The 24,782-nt window shown below is 39.3% G+C and overlaps 1 protein-coding gene across 3 annotated transcripts in view; it reads right to left on the reverse strand.

The window, feature by feature from the left end:
- AMBRA1 (autophagy and beclin 1 regulator 1) overlaps positions 1-24,782 on the reverse strand; it is a 224,116-nt gene that overhangs the window by 44,552 nt on the left and 154,782 nt on the right. For all 3 annotated transcript variants that reach the window (XM_089521544.1, XM_089521542.1, XM_089521543.1), the window contains 2 exons: positions 10,054-10,242; positions 9,218-9,372 (listed from right to left, as the gene is read on the reverse strand). In XM_089521544.1, the coding sequence (XP_089377670.1) occupies positions 9,218-9,372; positions 10,054-10,242 (344 nt within the window). The remainder of the gene's footprint in view (positions 1-9,217; positions 9,373-10,053; positions 10,243-24,782) is intronic.

Below are 24,782 nucleotides of genomic sequence, written 5' to 3' on the forward strand. Positions count from 1 at the left end.
ACTTGCTGCCTGTGCAAACATTTTTTCTCCCATTGTGGGGTCCTTATACTGTTTGTCTTGTTTCCTCTATGACAGTTTGGCTATTTTCTCCATCCCTTTTGTCTCCCTCCCCCACGTAACTTAGTTTAAAGCCCTCCTGATCAAATTCTTGAGACTATTGACAAAAACGTTTCTGCCAACTGGCATGAGATGCAACCCATCCTTTTTGTCTTTCCTCCTAAGCCCACCCTTCAACACTCCTTTTCTGTCTCTGTGGACAACATTTCTATTCAACCAGTCCAGCAAGCCCGCAGTCTTGGTTTTATCTTTGACTCTTCTCTGTCATGTATCCCTCAGATCCAGACCACAGCCAAGGCTTGTAGATTCTTTTTGTACAATATTGCCAAAATCCGACCATATGTCTCCGCCTCTACTGCCAAGATCCTGGCCCATGCCCTAGTGATCTCACGACTTGATTACTGTAATGTCCTCCTGGCTGGGCTTCCTCTTTCTCACCTCCGTCCTTTAATCACTGTCCAGCATTCAGCTGCACGCATTATCACTTCCACCCACCGCTCTGACCACATCTCTCCTGTGTTGGCATCCCTTCACTGGCTCCCCCTCCCTTTCCGTATTCAGTACAAGCTCCTGCTGTCGACATTTAAAGCCCTCCATGGACTGGCCCCTCCTTACTTATCAGACCTTCTTTCTCCTCACCTTCCCACCAGGGCCCTCCATTCTGGTAGTCAAGGTCTGCTGTCTCAGCCCAGGATTTCCTCTGCCCCATCCCGGATTCGCCCCTTTTCACTTGCTGCCCCTCACTCCTGGAACCTTCTTCCCCCACAAGCAAGAGCCATCACGTCTTTCACCAGCTTCAAAACGGAGTTGAAAACCATCCTGTTCAGAGTAGCCTTCCCAGGCATTGCATAATTGTCGCTTGCTATTTGGTTTTCTTTTGTTGTCTGTTTATCAAACCATTTCCTGTATTGCTATGTACTGTATATGCATTATCCTACTTGAGAGTATGTATTTTCCCTGGAAAATGATTAACCATCTATTATGAAGCCAAGCCCTCCCTCCAGTCCATCTGCCTTGGTCCAGGCCTTGGAGGTAGAGAAGAACTGCTGGACCTCTTACCCTTTCCCTCCACCACTCCCTTCTCCTTCTGTGTTATGTCTTTTTAGATTGTAAGCCCGAGGACAGGGAACCGTCTAACTAAAAAGATTGTATGTACAGTGCTGTGTAAATTTACAGCGCTTCATAAATAAAGGTTATTAATAATAATAATAATAAAGAAGTCCTTCCTCTTGGAACCTCAGTCCATGATCCAAGAATCCAAACCGTTCTTGGCGGCACCATGTATGGAGCCAGTTATTTACAGCCATTATTTTCTTCTCCCTTCCTGGACCATGCCCTTCAACTGGGAGAAGAGATGAGAGGACAACCTGTGCATCCATCTCTTTCAACCTCCTACCCAAAGCCTCATAATCCCTTATGATATTCTGAAGGCTGTGACTTGTGGTATCATTGGTTCCCACATGAACCAAAAGAAGGGGTAATGGTCAGTAGGCTTGACAATTAGCATTAACTATTCTTTTAAACTGGAGAATGAAACTCTTTAGCTCTGCATGCCAATCAGGGGTAAAAATGTGAGGCTCTCCAGATGTTGTGAATTGCATGAACCCTAGTCAGTTGCAATCCAACAATCACATGTTCCCCATCTTCAAGTCTTTCTCAAATACATAGGAGCAATATACTGTACTTAGTAAAATGGATTAATATAAAAAGGGAATCATGTGGGGATTTGGATTGTAGGCCTGATCCCTTGTTCTCCTGTTCTTTTTACATTTCATTTTTATCTTCTGAATTTAGTGACCCTTCCTTATGAAGGAAAGTTTTATGAATCTACACACATTGTCTAATTCTGCTTTCCTATGCAAGCCAAAACCAAAAGATTAACTTTCTAACTGGAGGCTTTTTAGTTACTGTGAAAAGGAACTAGCACACTGAGACGAAAGATAGACACCTTTCAGAGTGTACATTTTCAGTTGAAAAGGGAAATTTTACTGTATTAGTACAGCTCAGTTGGATACTAGCCTTGCTGGACTACTTTTTAGAGCTGTACTATTTGAAAATTTCTAGTTTTGAAAGCAGCATTCTGTGAAGTTCTCATACCAACCCCCCCTCCAAAAAAAAACCAGTCTAGCTCTGGGATTCCCAACCCGTGCTCTGAGGAGCCCTGGGGTTCCGTGGCTGCACCAGGGAAATTAAAGAAATAAAAATTGAATGAAATTAAAGAATAAATATATATTCATACACACACACCCCTAAACACCATTAACTTGTAAGACATAGGGTAGGCCTCTTAGGGACCCTGCCATAGAAATAAGAGCTCAGTGAGTCAAAAAGGCTAGGGACCCTTGGTCTAGATAAATGATGTTATATAATTGGGTAGAATTCTCTATGACAGTGGACAGGGAGTTGTGTTTTGGCTTGTGAAACTGTAAAGGGAGTTTAGGCTAAGTTAGGTTCTCCCTATTGTCCTGTTGGAATGCAAAAATCTTTCTACACATGCAATAAGTTACATCTATTATATATGTAATTTTTAAACTGGATGCAGTGGGCTTTAACATAAGCTTTAGTGCTTACTTATTATTTGTGTGGAATTTAAAGGTTTTTTTAATTTGGTTTTTGAATGATATAATATAATTATTTTTAATAATAGGTACCTTTAAATATGTGTAATTTATTGAAGTTTTGTTTATTGGAAGCTTTTAAAAGTTATGCTGGAAACTACCTTGCATCCCAGACCTGGGAGAAAGGTAGGTTATAAATCAAATAATTAAATGAACTCTGTTCTTAGTTTTTGGTGGGTTTTTTGGGCTATGTGGCCATGTTGTAGAAGAGTTTCTTCCTGATGTTTCACCAGCATCTGTGGCTGGCATCTTCAACAATACACATGCAAATAGCTTATCAATATAAACTGGTACAGTCCGCCCTTGGCTTACACGGGGGATCCATTCCAGACCCCCTGCGTAATCCAAATACTGTGCATGTGCAAGCCCCATTCAAGTGAATGAGGCTCGTGCATGTGGCAGCGCGTGCACACCCTGGGTGCGTGCCCCTTTCATCCGAATGGGATGCGCCACCCCATGCGCCTTTCAACGTATGCTGAAAACCGTGTATAGTGCGCCCGCATATCATGCGGGCGCACTGTATTCTTTATTGTTCCTGTCACAATGAAGAATTTTGCATTTGGATCCACTAATGACTAAGTAACTCAGTCACTAAAGTGTCAGCATGTGAGTATGTGTCTTCAAGTCATCTGTCAACTTATGGCGACCCCATAAGTTACCTCAAAAAGGAAACTCTGTAGCATACAGGTTGGGCAAATTGTTTGACTGCTACTACAGATTGAATATCCCTTATCTGAAATGCTTGGGATCAGGAGTTTTTTGGATTTTTTTTTCAAATTTGGAATACCTGTATTTGCATATATGTTCATGAGGAGATAAGTCTAAACACAAAATATGTTTGTTTCATATACATCTTATACACATATTAAATATTTTATACAATATTTTAAATAATTTTGTGCATGAAATAAAGTTTGTGTAGATAGAACCATCAGAAAGCAAAGGTGTAACTATGTCAGCCACCCATGAAAAAAGTTTTGGCTTTGAAGTATTCTGGATTTCTGAATTCCAAATAAGGGAGAGTTAACCTGTACTGTGTTTCTCAGATAGATTTTTGAAATATTGATTGAACTAGGAATAATCAGAGGGGGACAGATAAAGCTTCTATTTGGCTTGAGAAACCTCAAAACATATTGATCATTGTCAGTTTTTGTGGGTCACCACATAATAGAGTTCTTAAGGTGGCTTACATCATCAAAATGAAAGTGTTCTATTAATATTTTTAGTCAAACAAATAAAATGCTGAACCAGCATATCAAGCAGGATAGGCTTACCAGAAGCAGACCTTTCAGCCCTGACAGAGAGAGTTGGTGTCTGTGTATGTGTGCACGTACATAATGTGAAAACCTATCTCCCAAACCAATACAAGGAGCCAAGAATTGTGCATACATACCCCAGGTAAGCTTGACAGCTGAACTTATAGTCAGCCAAGGATGAAAGCTGTAGAGAAGGAAGAAACCTTCCACTTGCACTCTAAAGGAAGATGGGAAGGACTTCCACTTTGAAGGACAGGATCTTGTTCAAACAGATTTATGTTTGACTGTCCCAAGTTCTGTATCCACTAGCTACAATAAGCTTTCTTTATTGGAGAAAAGTGTAGTTCAGTATAAAAGCACATGTAAAACCACTAAGGTGTGCATGTGCTATGCAACAATCTCAGGAGGAGCAAATACATTCTATAGCTAAACAAGTTTGAACTTATCAACTTTGTGTAAGTAGTGAAACAATCAAACTACGGTATTTATCAGTTAAACTCTGAGCTGTAACACATTCAACCCATTCCCCAGGACACCAGAGAGAACACCACACACCCTCCATCAGCCCTCTACATTTTGGGGCTAGATTTGCTCACGTATCCTTCATACATATTCATCAAAGACACTGTGCAGGTTGTAGAGGAGGCTTGGACTATTCTGTAGTTCCTTAAAGTACAGCTGGGGAAGAAAGGGCTTTGCTTCATGTGCAGCTGACTCAAAAAACAACTAAACAGGCAAATGAACTATTTGTCCCTCTTTCATCAGGGTGATCACTTGACAGTGTGGAATTCCATATGCTCACCTGTATGGCATTCTTGGTCATCTATGTGGGAAGAACAAAAGGCGATAATAATATGACAGTCAAAAATGTTTATTTCTTTAAAAGCCCAATGTGTTTAGGTTTTTTGACCAACTGGCCTTCTTCAGGGGTTATTCTAAAATAAACAAAAACACATTTACTATGAATGGTGACAAGGCTGAAACGCCTTGGGCTTTTAAAGAAATAACATTTTTGACTTTCATATAGAACATGGAGACTAGTTCTCCTTTAATTCTTCACCTATGGGAAACAGGCAAGTGATAAAAATGATAAAGGCCACTGTTCTGACATATTATAAAATATTTCAAGCCTAACCTATATATCTCACACTTCTACAATTGAAAGCATAATAAAAAAAAATCATATCCGCAAAAGATCCAAAATTCCCAAACAAATGTCCACTACAGTACATCTCATCCACCAGACTGTAATAGCATGTCTAATCATCTGAAGTAAGTGGTGATTTGCTGGGGCGGGGCGGGGGGGGGGACAGCTTTAATAGATATTTTAATTTTACTTCAAAGCAGCTTGTGAGTAAATGCACATCCATATACACACTTCTCATCATTTAAGAAGATATACAAATTATCAGTTTGCTTTTTTATTTTCAAGATGAAACACTATCATTAAAAACAAACTACAATTTTACTGTGTTTCCATTTCTTTGACAGGTCTTTTGATTGCAAAAGAAGTGATTAAACAGCAGGTTAATGAAGCAGAGCAAAATTTCAGAGGAAAACTTGATACTATGACATGTGAAATCTGGAACAGTCATTCAGATTCGCCCAAACATGACATTGTCACAGACTACTGGACTAAAACACCAAAAGACTTTAATAGACAAGCCAGGCAACTGAGACAGAGGGTACTGAGCTTCATAGCAATTGTTTTTAACATTAGTTAATCATCTGAAAAAGTGGAAAAGCTGGAGCATATTACTGAAAGTAAAAAGATTCTTCACATTTTAAAGAATAGAAACTAGGCTCAAATAAAAAGAATATGAAAAGCTGGGGAGTAAAAAATAATTCTTTTGGGAAAGTAGTATAACACAAATTAATCACTACACAGACTTATAGCTGAGACAGGGAAGAGATACAGGCTAAATCCAGACTGGAATTTGGCATAAAAGTACATACACTACTGTTGAAGTGTGGTTCATCACAGTACAATAACAGATGACAGTATGCTGAATCAAGTTCCACAAGTAGAATCTGAACTTTACTCAGTTCAATGAAATGGGAAGAAAGTGTGGGTAAGACTCCTTCCATAAGGAACAATGAACTAGTGTGGCTTTTGTTGTTCTAATGGCAACCCTAAGGTGAATCTATCATGGGGCTATGATTGTGTGACTTGCCCAGGGTTACCCAGTGGGTTTCCATGGCTGAGCAGGAATCAAAACCTGGTCTCCAGAGTCAAAGACTACACTCAAACCACTACACAATGCTGGCTTTTAGTGCAGGTCTTACACTTGTGTAATAAATTGAAAACCTTATAAATATAAGAAAACCTCAAGGGAGATTCAAAATAAGCGTAAGATGCTAAATTAATAAAAAAAAGAAAATAAGATTAATCTCAATAAGAGAGAAAAAAAGAAACAGGCTAAATCCAATAATTTATCTGTAAAATTAATCTATGGTGCCAGGCAATTTTTTTTCTACAGATTACCTATAAATGGGACTATTTTATACTAACGTCTCTCAGAAAATATTTTAATTAATAGTCTAAATCTCAAGGAAAACCTATATAACTCTAAACTATTCTATTCAATCTCTAAAATCATTACAAATCACAGCAGTTGTATAACACAACAGAGGATATATTTATACCTGCCAGGATAACATGAACAAATTAGTATGATCAAATGGCTGCAAATGGAAAATATAATACTGGAACTAACGAAAAGTTCCAAGGAATAGTTTCTTAGCTGGTGAAACTGAGACTACTGGAAATGCTTCCAAATCGTTTAGTAAGCAGTTCCAAGGTACTAATTCCTCTGCATTACTGGCAGACTAACAATAGATTCCCAAGTGACATAAAAGCAACCAACCAGAATTTAAGAAGCTGGTATGTTCCCTTCATTTCCCAAAGCAGGATGAACAATGTTGCCAGAGTAGATTCAAAAGAGAGACCATGACTAGCGAGGAAGGCATTTCCCCCCAATCTCAGCTGTAACACTATGTAACTAAACTTCTTGGGGTTATTTCAAGGCTATTTAGTTAAGTTATCCCCACCCTTAGGACCAGGAATCTGAAGAGAACTAGGACTGACCTGAAAGAGTGGTGGTGACAACATCCAAAATCAGCTAAAAGGTTTCATTTTTTTTTGGGGGGGGGGGGGTTCTATGCAAGACCTCTGTGAGGAATGGACTGAAGAGCCTCTTTCTACCCCCACTGACCTCATCATATTTATGACTAGTGAAGATCACTCTTTTGACTATCTAGGCAGCACTATGCTTGCTTTACATCAAGTGTTTGTCTGCAATGATACCACACAGTCAAATCTGACTGACTGCAAAGCATTGTGACATCAAATGCAAGAGTAGTAAAAAAACACCTCAAACAATGGCAGTGAACAGACTCCTGCTCAAAACAAGCTGAAAATGAAATCAATTAGAATTAATAAAGAAAGAAAGAAAACCTGAATAAGAATTATTTGAGTCATGGATGGCTAGAATTAAACATCAATAACTCTATCATTACTAAATTCACCAGCAAAGAATAACCCAACAAAAGCTCTTATTTCTTTTGCTTTGAGTATTCAGGCATAAAGTGTTGAGAAGTCCTTTTATTCGTAAGGACAGGAGTATTTTAGGATACTAAGGGCCCAAACAGACAGGCCAAAATAAAGCTGCTTCGGGTCACTTTGGAGATAGGCTGTTTAAATAATGCATGTGTCTTAAGAGGCCAGAAGCAACGCTCCAGTCCTAATGACTGGAGCACAGCTTTGGCGCAGCTTCTGGACTCCTAAGATGTGTGTGTCATTTAAACAGCATATCTCCAAAGTGACCCGAAGCAGCTTTATTTTGGCCTGTCTGTTCGGGTCCAAAGACAAATTTATCAGGTGCATAATACAGAACTTTCTATACTGTGACTTTTAAATGCTTCTGCAACCAAAAGACTCACACTCATGGAGGGAGGAATAAATACAAGATAATTCAAAAATAATGGTGCAAAACTGGTAACAAGTTTTACTTTTGCACCATATTCTTTTGAATCACTCTGTACATCTGGCAAGGTTGATGTAAATACACACGAATTTCACTGATTCTGTTAACAATTCAGCAAGACAATTCTTGGGTAAATACAAGAATAACCACATAGCACAACTTTTCTATCTGAATTTATTTTTTAGAAGTTACTATTGAAGATGACAGCCAAAGGTGAAAGGCATTTAAAGAATGACAAGGGTACCTAAACTGCACCAAGTCATCTTTCATTAACTTCTGTCTATTCCATACCCATAGCTCTTCCTTTTGCCACCTCTGCTTCTTAGCTGTGCATATTTGCTGGGGAACCAATGTAGTGTAGTGGTTTGAGTGCTGGATTATGACTCTGGAGATCAGAGTTTGAATCTGTGTTCAGCCATGGAAACTCACTGGATGATATTTGGCAAGTCATGGACTCAGCCTCAGAAAACCCTGTGATAGGCTTGCCTTAGGGTCACTGTAACTTGAAGGTACACAATAGCAGCGTTTTAATATCTCTGGATGGGACTAAACTAATCTTCATGTCCAGGTCTTTATATCATTATTAAACCCATAAACAATTAAAAAAACTTTGTCCTGAATACTTTTTAAGTATTCAGGCAATTTATCATTTAATCAATTGGCTTGTTCAGGCTAGTTCTGGCAACTTTTAGTTAAGATTTATAGCCTCCTTTATCTTAAGAGCTCTGAATAAGAGGCAAGTATACTGAGACATAATTCCTTGACACCGAAGGGCTCACAATCTACGTTTATTAATTGCCCTATGATGAAAGCAACACCGGTTACAAATGTAGAATCTGAAAGTAGATCATATCATGTAGATAACGTCTGGACCGAAGAAATATTATTTATTAATATAGTACTTTACAAGCAGCATCTCATTCTTCTTGAACACAACAGTTTCTCTTTTAATGAAAGATAATGATTTCTCCAAAGCCATCCAATAATCCATGGACAAGCAGAATTGATTTTTTATTCATGGATTCAACTATTCACGGCTTGAAATAAAAAATAATTCCAAAAAGCAAAAGTTGATTTTGCCATTTTATATAGGGGACAGCATTTTATTGTGCTATTGTAGTTAATAAGACTTGAGCAACCACAGATTTTGGTATCCACAGGAGGTCCTGGAACTAAACCCCAGAAAATACAAAGGGTCCACCATACTTTCTAATAAACATGAGAAGATTGTATTGTAGGACAACTGAAGCAGATAAAGACACAGAAAGAAAGGGCTGGTGAAACAAACAATACCACTTACCCTCATTGAGGTTTCTCCTCCATGTGGCTGCTGCAGCCTGAACACCTGAGCCACCATATGTTCTGTGGAAGGGTGCAACAGGATGCGTCGAGATGCCAATCCTACCATGACATACCTGCCCATTGGGGACAGGCTTACAGAAATGGCATTGGGACCTAGAGATGAAACACAAACATGTTTTTGCTTTCCCCATTAAAGCACTTGTGGCTGCCACACATTTCCTAATCTCCTTTTCCATTTCCACAGTTTAGGAGTGTAACAAGCTTGCTCTGTAACTCCTTGAAATAAGAAACTTGAAAGATTACAGGCATTAGTTAGAAATATCAAAGGAGAGTCAACTTATGTCCAAAACACACTGCAGAAATAACTCAGTTTAAGACTTCTTTAATTGCCCTGGTTCAGTGCTAAGGAATCCTGGGACCTGTAGTTTTTTTGTGGCAGCAGAGCTCTCTGAAAAGGCTAAATGTCTCACAAAACTATAGTTCCTGGAATTCCCTAGCATTGAGCCAAGGCAGTTAAAGCAGTCTCAAACTGGATTATTTCTGCAGTGTGTTTCGGACCTTAGTCAACGAATGATGGTGTAAACAGTGTACAGCTACATTTAATTGACTGAACATATTAAGGTACACCATGCAAGAGTCTTCTATACTCTTATGTCAGCATAATATACTCTTCCATTCCAAATCAGTACAGGGGCAGGGTTCTACAAACATTTTTCATACAGCTATGACACACTGTATCAATTCAATCTTTGCAACGCTACTATTCCATTTCTATGATCATACTACAAGCTTAGAGCTTTCCTTCAACAAGTTGACCCATCCATAGGCTCTTACCAAATCGCTTTGTGTAAAGCATTTCACCCAAGTTGTGTGATGCTAGGGAATAAACGGCCAGTATTCCCTCATCAGGAAAGCCCCGCTGACTACTAGGAATGAAGGCTGCAAGAAGCTGTCCATCTGCAGAAATATCACAACTGGCATCATTGTAAATCTTGCAATTCTGAACAAGCACATTCACAGAGGCTGTAAGGAAAGAAAAAGAAAAATCAAGAATTAAGAATGTAAATCAGAACGTATGGAAAACAGACACAGAAGGGACACTATTTCATAAGAGAAGCTGCAAAACTTTTAATTATCCTCAAGTTGTTCCAAAACATTCACTGTTTTGCTGAATTATAAACTATTTAAAATAAGATATACTGAAAGGATCTAAAGACTGAAAACCAATGCACGTTTTTGAATCAAGCACGACAGGCACACTCACAAATAGCAGTTCACATAGGTATCATGTCTTTAATTCAGTTGCTAAACAACAATATAAAAAGGTATTCATTACCTCCTGTTACTCTTATACTACTGTTCCTAGTTACCAATTGCTCTTGTTGCTATGACAATACTTTAGATCACTGAACAAAATGATCTAGAACCAGGGTGGATTTGATTTAAATCATGAGTTAAATCACCACTCAGAAAGACTCAGTTTAATCATGTGATTCCCACCCTCTCAAAAAAGGCACTCTTTCTCGCTATAAGCTTAATATATATATTACACACCTCATGAGTTACCGAAGACTCATTCTTGCTGGTATAATCTTAATATTTACAACCAAATGAAGGTTTCATTTTTGGAATAACAACTTTTCAAATAGTTTTACAGTTATATTAAAAAATACTGATTTGAAACACATCATAGATAGATAGATAGATAGACAGATAGATAGATAGATAGATAATTATGAAATTATTGTGAAGTGAACTATCTCCAGTTTAATAAGCTAATCATTCCTATTTGGACAACTTTTCTGCTGTACTTTATTGGAAGGAGAAGAATAATCATTACCTTAATAATAATAATTTAAATAGTTTAATTTAACTAAAACAAGAACATTATAGCTTATGTATTCTTATATTTGCTTAAATATCCATGTTTGTTAATTGTCATATTTTTAATTAAACATATCTGTTTCTTTCTTTTTGCTGCCATGTCCTGCCCAGTGATAGCTACAAATGTCTCTAAGTTCTGCCTAGGAAAATAACATAAAAGTATTTGTAAAACCCGACAAGGAAAAGAATGCCACGATCTAGTCCTAAGGACTGGAGCACAGCTTTGGCGCAGCTTCCAGACTCAGGATGCATGCAACATTTAAACAGCATACCTTCAAAGTGTCCCAAAGCAGCTTTATTTTGGCAGTCTGTATGGGGTCATATCTCAGGTAAATGGGGAGCCATGTCCCACAGCAGCCTCCTCTGCCCTTCCCAGCTACCTATACAAGTGGGAAGGGAGTTGAGGACCAAGCCAGCTTCTATAATGCAACCAGGTTACTATAAAGCCTGCCTGAGATTAAAAGGGCTAAGCTTCTAAACCCCAGCTTAAAGTTGGGGCTGTCTCAAACATAAATAAAATAAAATGCCCTGTGAATATCAGAGCTATACTACAGGCCATATGCAGCTATCTACCCATGATTAGCAATGGTCTTCAGTCACTGCTAACTTAAGAGCAGTTTCCTCAGTAGCCTGGAAGAAGCTACTGCCCAGGCAGTCTCCCCTGATCAGGCAAATCAAGGAGGGGAGAGACCCCACATCAACAGGTCTGGAGGCTCAGATTTACAAGAGATACTGGTTAACTTTTTCTGGTGTTCATTTTATTACTGTTAGCCCATGAGCTTTGAGTTGTGCTGTTTCTGCTCAACCCCCTCTCTTTTTTACCAGGGCAGACGAGATGCCTGGAAACTAATTCAACAAAGGAGAGGGCTAGCCATAAAAGCCACATGATGACTTTTCTTCCCTCCTCATGGGCCTCCATCCCTGCCTCCATTAGGGCCAGAGCCCTTTTGCCTTAGCTGGAACAGCCTAAGACATAAGATGAGCACATGGTTCTATCTCCCTTGTGCAAATTGGTGTCAGCCTTAGCACTTTTCAGTAAGAGCATAAGCTTTAACAATACAGATTCATTTAAAGTCTAATAAACAGGGTGACTCAAGCAAGGAGAAAGATACTTCCCTCCTCTGGTCACGCAGCAGATCTCTAATGCTTACATGCATTGAGGGTCTTTGAGAAAATCATCTCATATGAGGTGAAAGATATATTGGATTAAGGTTACCAACCAAGCTCCACTTTAGTGGCAAAATTAAGTCCCTGTTATAAAACACAGGGAACCTCAGTCAGCTAGCCTCAGGAGAGCCGGCTCCCCTCTCCTTCCCTTCTTTCATAGGAGAGATGTCTGTTAAAGGGAAGAAACTAAAAAATACAGTTTCTTCTATGAGATGGTTCTCACTAATACAGGGGGTTAAGAAAAATTCTTAATCAGAAACAGACAAACAGCCTCTCATTATTACTGATTCTCTATTAAACATTGATACATGTTAATATAGGATGCAGAATTTCTAGTTAGATATCAGATGATAGCCATTGCTACATGTTCACCATAGCAAAATACATATGCAAAAAATGTGGAATACCATCTTGTATCAGATTTTAAAAAATGGAAAAGCAAGCAGAATGACAGAAAATGCACCACTTCACATAGAGACCATGCTAAATTACTATTGCATATTTGTGAAACATGAACAAAAATCCTAGTTCTGCAACTGTCAACACTACCTGCTGCCCCTTCCATTCCAAAATCTTTATCAGAATCCACTAGACTATCATTTAATCTGTTCCATGGAACAGGCGCACGCATTCACACGGGGCGCACGCATCGATGATGTGCTTGTGCGCCGTGTCCAAACGACACGCCACACAAGGGACATTACCGTGCTACCCCAGGGCACCAATGAAGCCTCTGCAGTGGCGGAGAAAGGAGCTGCATTTTGCAGCTCCTTTTTCCAGGCGCACTGTTTCCATGATGTGCGGTCGCTGCAGCAACAATCCACGAGAGAAAGAGGCAATGTCTCACCACCCCTTTCTGCCCATCTGTATCCCCCCTCTATCAAGTATACAAGACAGAACTGTCAGATAGTTACACTTAGTTGAACATTTTCTAGAATCATTGTGCTACTGTTCCAAAATAGGAAATACAGCTGTAGGAAAAACCTAGTTATATACCTATATGCTTTCATTTACCTGTGTGTTAGAACATGGTATATAGCCTACAAATGGTAAAACCAAGATGAGTACACCCTGCTATGGCACAGTTAGGACTGAACTCCAATGGATCTCTACTGTGTAATGTCACTGACAGCTTCTAGGTTCCACAGATCAGGAGCAATCCCACACAACAGCACTGGAGACGTCTGTAACACAGGGTGTACTACGTTGGCACATTTTCTTATTCCAGTTATGACTTTTGTTGTACTCCTGGTACAAATATAGGGTGCCTATATGTGTTGTAAAATGAAGCATTTGGTGTGTCAAGATTAATGTCCAACCACGGTTATATGTCCCTAATTCAGTGATAGGAGAAAGCACAGCTTGGTGTAACAAAAATGTGGATTGGAGTCTACAAAGAATAATGTAAAATGCAATTACTTCATTTCTGTCTTGAAAAATAATTCCGTTACCAAAGCCAAAGGAGTTTGAATCCAAAATACTACAGTGGACACCATAAAAGCATATGCTGAAATAAACTAGCTACTCTTAAAGGCGTCAACAAGACTCACTTCTTCTATGCAGGCTTTACATGTAACTGTGGTTCTCAGTGTTCATCTATACACCCACACATGTGGAGTTTTCACCTATACACAACCCTCAAATGAATTGTTCTCAGCATCAAACTTGGGTTTGGCAAGCTATTCTTCTCACTTCCATGTTCATGGTAACAGAACTGAAGGCAAGACGGGAAAAAGGGAGGAGGGTGGGTTGCATGGGTTCACAGATGAAAAACCACATGTAAAGGTAATGAAACTTCAGTGAAGTTGGACAGCTCCTAAAAAGGAAAATTCTATCTGACCAATTCATAGCCTTAGAAAAATTGGTTATCCAGCTGATTTCTGTGGGGCTGAGGCAGCCTACAATATGTACAGAAATGTAAAATGGCCCTCTAGTGACAAAGACATTAAGATAGCTTACCAAAAGAGGTGCGAAATTTGGACTTGGCACGAACTCCATTTGCACTTTCTATATTTTTTTTTATCCCTTAAAGAGCATAGATTTTCTCTTTTTTGTGCCAAAAGCCACACTCACTTTAACTCTCCATGTCCTTTACATCTAAATCTAGCTCTCCTGGACTCAGAAAACACGAATCTTATAGCTTGATTAGGTCTGTGAATCACATCGTCTTTTAAGTCTAGCGTTTGATTCTTCTTATAGCCTATTTTATTAAGCAGATACTGTGGCATATGCTAATTTTTCAATTAGATTACTGCCACCGACTCAAAGGTGTCCATTAAGTAAAACTCTGAATTCCGTAACTGCTACTTTTAGTAGAATTATGAACCAGATCACATATTACTTGCATGTTTCAGACTACCCCTTTTCCAGACTGTGGGGGGGGGGGGACTATTATCTTCTATAAAAGAATCTTCCAGGGACACTAATAATCACAGTTGATAAAGTGCAATTACTTTTTTAAATTAATTATTATAATAAAATAATTTAAAATAAATAATTTTTAAAAAAACAAAAAGATTTTATATTTTAAAAAGTGTTAAAATTTATATCATGTTTTTTTAAAAAAAATTAACTCAAATTTCAAAATTTTCTCAAAACAATTGATTAAAAAAAAAAGAACTAGATACCAAAACTACATGTTACAAATAACTGTTAACTGTATTCTGTTCGGAAAACATGCAGGGGTAGTTGTGTTGGCCATTTACTAAATTCAGACAAAGATCCACCAAACAGTGATACCTTTATTGGCCTACTGAAATGCACAATATACTTGTTGCATGCTTTCGAAGTGCCACTCACTTCTTCCTCAGGCAAGATGCTACATACCAAACAGGAAAAAAAAAAGAAATGTTAGTAAGATGACTGCATTTTGTTGTTTCTGTCCTTAGTTAAGATGTTATGGGGAGGGTATCTTTAGCAGGCTGGCCCCTCCAATATGTCTCCATTCCATCTGCCTACAAAGAGGCCTGTGGCCTCACAAGAATGGAGACATGTTGGATTGCAAAGAGGAGTCCTTGTTGATATGCAAACAGACTTTCCCCAATTGCCACATGGCCAGAGGAGGAGGAGCCAGCCTGCTAAAGATACCCTCCCCATACTATCTTAACTAAGGACAGAAACAACAAAATGTAGGCATCTTAGTAACATCTCTAATTTTTGTCCTGTTTGGTATATAACATCTTACCTGATGAAGAAATCAGTGGAGCATCGAAAGCTTGCAACTTGTATATTGCTCATTTCAATTGGTCAATAAAGGTTATCACTGTTTGGTGGATTTATGTTTGAATATTTTCTTCGCATGGAATAGATCTGAAAGAGGGGATTCTGGATATAAATGTAAGGTATCTTATTTTTATGAACTGAAAATTGAAAATTCATCTGAATATGATTAAGAATAATAGCTTAGTATGTACCTACCTCATAATGAAATCTGCATTTTTGACTATGTATTGCCCAATAATATAGTTCTACTAAAGATGATGATTAACTAGAATCTTCCTCACTAATGAGAAGTGACCCCAGGGTTCTGTCTTGGGCCCAGTGCTATTCAACATCTTTATCAATTACATGGATGGCAGAATTGGAGGCATACTTATCAAATTTGCAGATGACACCATATTAGGAGGAATAGCTAATACCCCAGAGGACAGGATCAAAATTCAAAATGACCTTAATAGATTAGAAAGCTGGGCCAAAGCTAACAAAATGAATTTCAACATGGAAAAATGTAAGTACTGCACTTAGGGCGGAAAAATGAAATGCACAGATACACGATGGGGGACATCTGGCTGAATGAAACTACGTGTGAAAGGGATCTGGGAGTCCATGTAGACCACAAGTTGAACGTGAATCAACAGTGTGATGTGGCAGCTAAAAAGGCCATTGTGATTTTAGGTTGCATCAATAGAAGTATAGTGTCTAGATCAAGGGAACCAATAGTGCCACTCTATTCTTTAGGGCGGGATACGGAGTAGAGATGGTCATGGTAGTCTTGGCCGATGACCCCTGTCTGGGCATTGACAGGGGAAGTGTGACCCTGCGGGTGCTCTTAGACATCTCAGTGGCATTCGATACCATCAACCATGGTATTCTTCTGGAGCGCCTGAAGGAGTTGGGTATTGGAGGCACTGTACTCCAGTGGTTCCGTTCCTACCTCTCAGGCAAGTTCCAGATGGTGATGCTGGAGGACAGTTGCTCTCATAAGAGAGAGCTGACATCTGGCATCCCTTAAGGCGCCACCCTGTCCCCCATGCTTTTTAACATTTACCCGAAGCCGCTGGGCAAGGTCATCCGGAGACATGGGGCTCAGTGTTATCAGTACGCTGATGATACCCAAATCTATCTCTCCATGTCTCCGACTGAAGCAGTGACCAAGGATGACATCTCGCCTCTGAATTCCTGCCTTGGGTTGGTAATGGGCTGGATAAAGGAAAATAAACTCAAGTTGAATCCAGAGAAAATGGAGGTATTAGTCAAGTGATAGGTACTCCTGGCCCAAGAAAGGAGATTTGCCATCCAGTCCTGGATGGGGTCACACTTCCCCTGAAGGACGAGGTTTGCAATTTAGGCGTGATCCTGGATGTCATCTCACGTTGAGGCGATTTCCAGAAGTGCTTGGTACCAACTTCGACTGATACACCAACTGTGTCCCTACCTGGCCCAGGGGGACCTTGAAACAGTGGTATATGCGCTAGTAACTTCTCGTTTAGATTTCTGCAATGCGCTTTACATCGGGCTACCTTTGTATCAAACCCGGAAGCTTCAACTGATTCAAAACACTGCAGCCACACTGATCACTAAAACATCTAGATTGGAACACATTACACCGATATTAAAATCTTTACACTGGCTACCGATTAGCTTCTGGGCCCAATACAAAGTGTTGGTTATTACCGTTAAAGCCCTACATGGCTCAGGCCCGAGTTACTTGAAGGAACGTCTCTCCCTACACAATCTGCCCCACACACTCAGAACATCTGAAAAGATATTATTAGAGTACCCAAAAATCAGACTGAAATTGACCTATGACAGGACATTTACTGCTGCTGCCCCCAGACTTTAGAACAGCCTGCCAGAAGAGATCCGTCATATCAACACCTTAAATGCTTTCAAGAAAGCACTTAAGACGGATCTCTTCCAGCGGGCTTATCCATTTGATCCACTATAACTGAACCTGGGTAACACCCTATCTTCCATTAATCATATATAGGTATGGATTTGTATTAATTTATTGAATTTGCTTTGTTAACTAACTGATGTAATTCTGGATTACTTTGAGCTTGCTGTAATGGTGATTTTATCTGATGTACTCCCGCCTCAATCCATGGGGAGAGGCGGGAAATATAAATAAATATTTTATTGTTGTTATTGTTATTATTATTATTATTATTATTATTATTATTCTCTGGTCAGGTCCCACCTGGAATACTGTGTCCAGTTCTGGGCACCACAATTTAAAAAAGGATGTGGAGAAACTGGAGCGTGTCCACAGGAGGGCAACCAAAATGGTGAAGGGTCTGGAAACCATGCACTATGAGGAACGACTTAGGGAGCTGGGGATATTTAGCCTGGAGAAAAAAAGGTTAAGAGGTGATATGAGAGCCCTGTTTAAATATCTGAAGGGATGTCATATTGAGGAGGAAGCAAGCTTGTTTTCTGCTGCTCCAGAGACTAGGACCCAGAACAATTGATTCAAGCTCCAGGATTCTACTTCAACATTAGGAGGAACTTCCTGACAGTAAGGGCTGTTCGACAGTGGAACACACTCCCTCAGGGAGTGGTGGAATCTCCCTCCTTGGAGGTCTTTAAACAGAGGCTGGATGGCCATCTGTATGGGATGCTTTGATTGAGATTTCCTGCATGGCAGGGGGTTGGACTGGATGGCCCTTGTGGTCTCTTCCAACTCTATTATTCAATGATTCTATGATTCTAATGATTTATGCTTTGATTTAATTCAGAGCTATTCAAAATGGTTGTCCATGGATTGATCCATGAGCTACTTGGCTGTGAAAAAAAGAAACAGATGAAGTCAGTGGGCATGAATATAGTGCCGATCCCCGGCACATTGGGGGGAAAATCTTGCTGGTACCCCACATCAGAAAGCTTATGAAGCAATGATTTAAGTAATTAAAATGAAGTCCTCCAAAGAAGCTATTTAAATCAGGATTTATACTGATTTAAATCAAATCAACCCTGCGAATGACTGGTGATTGTGGCCACATATTCCATAACCATCCCGAAGATTAAATTTGCTGTGGTATGCTATAACAGCAACTTCAGGGAATATATTCTCCATAACTAACCCTCACCACCTTTTTCTGCAATGGCCAGCACTTATGAGATGATACATAAAAAATTTTCAGACAAAAAAGCAAAAACAGATACCAATTTAGCCAAAAGTGTTAATAATGAAAATGTGTACCTAAACCTGCAGTAGCTGGTGTTAAACCAACACAAATGGCAAGTTTAGTGCACAGAGCTACAACAAAACTACTACTGATTGAGCACAGTGGCCTAAATCTAATTGTTATTCCCATTTAGAGTAGATCCACTGAATCAATTATGTAAGTTCCCATTGGTTCAGTTTGTCTACTGCAGTCAAGACTAACAATTGGATTTGGCCAGTAGTTATGGTCTTCTGTATGAAGCATATTTTGGTTAAGTTAATGGGCAGAATCAAGCCATTAGCCTGATATGCTTTGGGGGATTTTTCTCTGTTTTATGTAAGCTTTTAGGTGTATTTTTAAATTCAGTGCTATCTCCCATAGCCTTTGAAATGGGCCAAGCATAAATAATTAGAAAACCATTTTAACTGCTTTAATTTTACTATCAACTGCTATTTGTACAAAATCTGCAGGACAAATATATTTTCTATCATGGCTATATATTACATCCAGTATGAGAGGCAGTATGATTTTGAATACACAGTTGCTAGGAAAAGAAAGTTTGAGGGTGCTGGAGCACTCATACCTTGCTTATGGGTCTTTCATGGACATCTAACCGGTCACTGTGAAACAGAATGCTAGACAAGATAAGCCTTTAATCTGACTCAATATGGCTCAGAAAACCACATCCAACTACTACAAGCACAAACTGCAAGAATTCAAAATTCATTTAGGGACAAAGGGGATTTAGTAGCATACACACCTACAACTCTATTCCTTTCTAGTCGTATGTTTTACCTGTTTCCTAACTTAAAAGTTCTAGTCCCTCAATTCAAGAAACATAAATGCAGTCTTAATAGATCACACTAAGAAACAATCTATACAGTATAGAAACTATAAGTTGACCTCATGTATAAATTGAGGGCAGGTTTGGAGGCCAATATTATGGATTATGAGGGTAAGTCAAGGGTAAAATATAGGGACATGTAACAAAAGATGTAAAGGATGAAGTAAAGGAAAATGATGCCAAAGAAAACCACAATTTCTGCGGCCAGGTGTTCAAAAAGGACAGACGCAGAGCTGCAGTGGAAAGAGGAGAGAGGTTGGTGCTTCTTTCAGGCTCTCCTAGGATGGACTAAGCTCTCCATTTTCACCACTGTACTAAGACAAAGGGATGGTTTCTATTTTGGCAAGAATTAAGCTACAGTACTTACATTGAGACATTTTTGGACTGATTTTGTGACTAAAATTTAGAAATTATGCACTCGTCCCTCCCGATTCACAGGGGATCCATTCCAGAACACACACACACACCACAAATCAGAAATATTGCAGATATTCAAGCCCCGTTTTGTCCCTCCTTGCTTGCCATCTGCAAAGGACCAAAACTGCAGATCCCAAATCCACAAACGGGGAGGGACGAGTGTACTTGTATAAGTATACTTATACATACAGTAGTCCACATCCATGTTCCCAAATTGATCAGCATGGTGCTTCTGGGAAGCCCACAAGTTGGAGTCAAAAATGCAACAACTTTTATTGTTTGTCATGTAGTACCTGTATACAGTGTGATAAAAGTGATCACAAATATGAATTGCAGGAACTGGGCAGAGCAGTAGAGGATAGGGGAGCCTGGAGATGTCTCATCCATAGGTTCGCCATGGGTCAAGATTGACACAAAAGCAGCTGACAACAACAAAATTGACTCTGAACATGGTGGTTCAATTTTGCTGTCAAAGCCTCTATGAATTCATCTAATTCTGCTTTAAAAGCTATTCATAGCCAGTGGCCAATGTGATTGGACTGCGTGAAGTAGTGTTCTTTTTGTTTACTGCTATTCTAGAGGATGGAGTGAAACAATCCCAGGAAATCCAGACACTTAAGAGCCTTAAGCGTTTTTGTAGTTCAAACAGCCGTCATTTGTCTTTCATCTGTTTACAGCAGTCTTGCTGAGCACGTTCTAAATGGACTGAGTACACATTTCACTATTTTTGCCCCTTAAAACTTTCCATCTATAAGACAGCAAGGAAAGCAATAACTGTCAAGTCTAGTTCTATGAATCCTATAAGGTTTATATCAAACATTTGATTTTCTGACAGCCTGTAATACCTACAGGAAATATGTCATGGGATAAAATACAAAACAAATTTCAAATTTAGATGATGGAAAAGCAAACAACCCTAAAGCCAGGTAGCACATAAACAAGATCGAACCCTTTTGATTTGTAAACTTTACAAAGAGAACCCACCTACAGAATTTTGTGCCTGTTTTAAGTTTCACCTGTTACTCTTGTCCTCTGAGCCATCCATTTTTAAAGGTGAAGAGTATAATTTCAAACTGTATTTGCACAGTCATGTGTTTAATCCAGTAGTATAACAACCAGTCTAAGGCGCATTATAGACCGCCATAAGGGACATCCTCAGGATGTCCTAGGTTTAAAAAGGGGTGTCACTTCTTGACGCCCCCAAGCCTAATACGTCCTGAGGACGTACAAGATGGCGGTGCCCCATCTACATGGGGGCCACCATGATGGCATCACGAACGCGCCGCCTCCAAACGAGGCGGCATGGCCGTGACGCCATCGCGCCACACGAGGGCACTTAGTGCGCCCCTTCGTCGGCGCAGGAAGGAGCTCCGAAATGGAGCTCCTTCCTGGTCTTGCGTCGCTGGTGCAGCCTTTAGATGGCTGCGCCCAAAGACGCAGAGGAGAAAGGGGCCAAGTGGCCCCTTTCTCCTCCTCCCCGCTGCCGTGGGGTGTCCTTGGGGCTTGAAGCCCCAAGGACACCCCTTTCCAGGCCTCGGGGAAGTGACCTTTTGCCGCTTCCCCGCAGCCTGGAAAGCGGAGGATTGGGGCCTTAGCAGCTGCCGCTCTGACCAATGAGGCCCCAATCCGGCGGGGAAAGGGGCAGGTGCAGGCCGCCACTTTTCGGCGGTCTGTAACGCGCCTAAGATATCATCAGGTAAAGGATATAGGTTGCCATTACTCTATTACTAACTGTAATCTTAATTATACATTATTCTGAATAGAGAAATGTGTCAGTAAAGAAATAGACTTATTATATGTCTACTTAAGAATCAAACTGTTCTCTCTTTATGTAAACAATTCAGACATCTAATGTATTCAGATCAAAAATGTATTTTTGGAAAAACCATGTTAAACCAAAATTCCACCTGTGTGCTGCGTGATCAAGTCAAGATTAAGCACTTAACATCTTTCTATGATGTGTGAACCAGGAATTATGATTAAGTTGTTGTAGACAAGCCATGATCAAGAAGCAAACCTTCACTCCCATTAATATTCTAGTTTATTAGACTAAGAATATCAGTTTAGTATCATGTCTGAATGTCACCATTCTACTTGCAGGCCTTTTTAACAACTGTCATGCTTTATATAATTGTCATGCTTTATGAAAAACATTAGAATCCTTCAGAAAAGCTCAAATTAATTTGAAGAAAATAGGGAAAAAGTTTTCTACTGTTCGCAAACTGACTCTAATCCTATAGCATACATTATCCTGACCAAAAGTATACCCTGCTTTCTCAATGCACCTATCCTAATTAATTGAAATGGTGTCTCTGACTTTAGCAACACTGATCTAATCCCAAACTCTGGGCAAAACCTTTCTACAAGTGAGAAGAACCCATTTATCTACCCAAATTAGGAATATGCTAATTTAAGTTTAAATTATTTTTGTAGAAAAGTAATACAAATCTCCACATGCAATGTGATTCACATTTATGAAGTAAAAGTAAAATATATTCAGAATATCTCCAGCATACATTATAACTAATCTCTGGCAAGTGGACCTAAGTATGTGCTCTGTTCAAGAGCAGCAGAAGTACCTTGGGGAATCACAAGGTCCATATGGTCCCTCATTCTTTGGAAAACAGAACATAGGTGCTAAACGGTTGAAAAGGAGATAATAACCTAGCTGGTGCTTTAGAAAGTCTATTTTTCTCCAAGATAATAAAGAAGAGATTGCTTTTAAAATGAATATAATATGAATATAAATGAATATGAAGTAAATTCTTTAAAATATACATTGAAACCTATCTCTCTTCTTGAATTGACTGTGAATATCTACCACTAATGAAATACTCTTTGGAAACTTCAACTTCCCAATGATTTCAGGTACTGCGCTCTAATATTAACCACATCAAAGGAATTTTGGGGTGATGGGGTACAAGCTGAGGCTATGCAAGGACTGTAACCCATAGAAACAGAACTAATGCTACAGTACTAGTGTTATCTTCCATCATTATAAAGGTGCCTGCCTAGCTAATCTTTAATGTAGAATTTTCACCAGAGTACTATCAGCTAGGCAATTGTTCTATTCAAAACTTGACAAATGGTATAAAAATGGTATACTCAAATAAGGTCTCTTTTGAATGAAATATTTCTGCTTAGAACCAAACGTTTGTTGTTGTTGTTGTTAACTGTCAAGTCAACTTCAATTTATAGTGACCCTATGAATGAGAGACCTCCAAGTCACATTATTCTCAATAGCCCAGTCAGGTCTCCTAAACTCAGGACTGTGGCTTCCTTGATTGAGTTTATCTGCTTGTAATTCAGTATTCCTCTTTTCCTACTGCCTTCCACCTTATCAAAAATTATTGTCTTTTGTAGTGAGTCATGTCTTCTCATGATATGGCCCAAGTACAACAATCTCAGTTTAGTCATCTTGGCGTCTATGGAGAGTCAATATGCTCCATTTATTTGCCTTTGTGACAGTTCACAATATGCACAGAACTTTCCTCCAGCAGCCCATTTCAAACTAGTTGATTTTCTTCCTATCAGCTTTCTTCACTGATCAGTTTTTCCAACCATACACAGAAATCAGAAATATGATGGCATAGGCACTCCTGGCTGGTAGTCAATTATATATCTTTGCACTTGAAGATCTTGCGAGACTGAAGATCCCTCCAACCAAATCCATCAGGGCTAGCCTGAAGAAGATGGGCCCTCCCTCCAGTTCAGAACCACTGGACTTGATCCTCTTTTCCACCACCATTCCCTTCTCCTTTTGTGTCATGTCTTTTTAGATTGTAAGCCTGAAGGCAGGGAACCGTCTGAATAACTATCTGTAAGCAACCCTGAGAGCCTTTAGAGCTGAAGAGCAGGGTATAAATACCGTAAATAAATAAATAAATAAATACTTCCTAGCTGCTCTATCAAGTCGTAGTCTTCCCTTTTCTTTATGACAGTCTCTATTCTGATTACCGTATATACTCGTTTGCAAGTCAACCTCAAGCATAAGTAGAGGGAAGGTTTCAGGGTAAAAATCATGGGTTTTTATATGAACCATAGGGAAGTCGAGAGTAAAACATAGGGGATGGAAAAGGGAAAACATCACTTCCGCTCCTCTTTCTCCTTCTCCTCTCCTGACCACCAAACATCACTTCCCAGGTACTGGAGGAGAGATTTTAACTGGGTTGGGGAGGAAAGAAAGTGGAGTTAAATGGGGTGTTTCTTTGATGGGAAGAGAAGGCTTTCAAATCAGATTAGGAAACTCTTTAACAGACACACAAAAACTCCTGCCTCCAGGCACAAAGAGTGGGGAAGAGTGGGGGTGCTCCTTTCAGGACCTTTCTAACCAGTATTAGTGTACTGGCCCTTATATAAGATGATCTTAGGGTCTGTTTAATACTGTCTTAAGGGGGGAGGGATAAAGTATTTTTAATTGTTATATTTTATATTTTACTGTTGTCAACCGCCCGGATTGGTTTGCCATAGGGTGGTATACAAATAAATATTTATTATTATTATTATTATTATTATTATTATTATTATTATTATTATTTCTGGGACATACATTTCTTGACTTATAGTGGTGTATATACAGTAATGACTGTGCCAAAGTATGAAAAATCTTTTAACTAACACCGCAGAAATAATCCCATTTGAGACTGCTTGAATTGGCTCAGTGCTAGGGAATCCTGGGAATTGTAGTTTATTGTGGCACCAGACCTCTCTGATAGAGAAGACTAAATGTCTCACAAAACTACATTTCCCAGGATTCCCTAGCATTGAGCCATGGCAGTTGTCTACTTTAAAGTTACATAAATTCATCAGTGGTCATTATTTTTTGTTTTCTTAAGAATAAGACAAACTGTTTACAAATACAAGAC

The sequence above is a fragment of the Sceloporus occidentalis genome, unplaced genomic scaffold (assembly GCF_023333645.1).
Source record: "Sceloporus occidentalis isolate IW3139 unplaced genomic scaffold, rSceOcc1.0.p SCAF_4, whole genome shotgun sequence".
Taxonomy (NCBI): domain Eukaryota; kingdom Metazoa; phylum Chordata; class Lepidosauria; order Squamata; family Phrynosomatidae; genus Sceloporus; species Sceloporus occidentalis.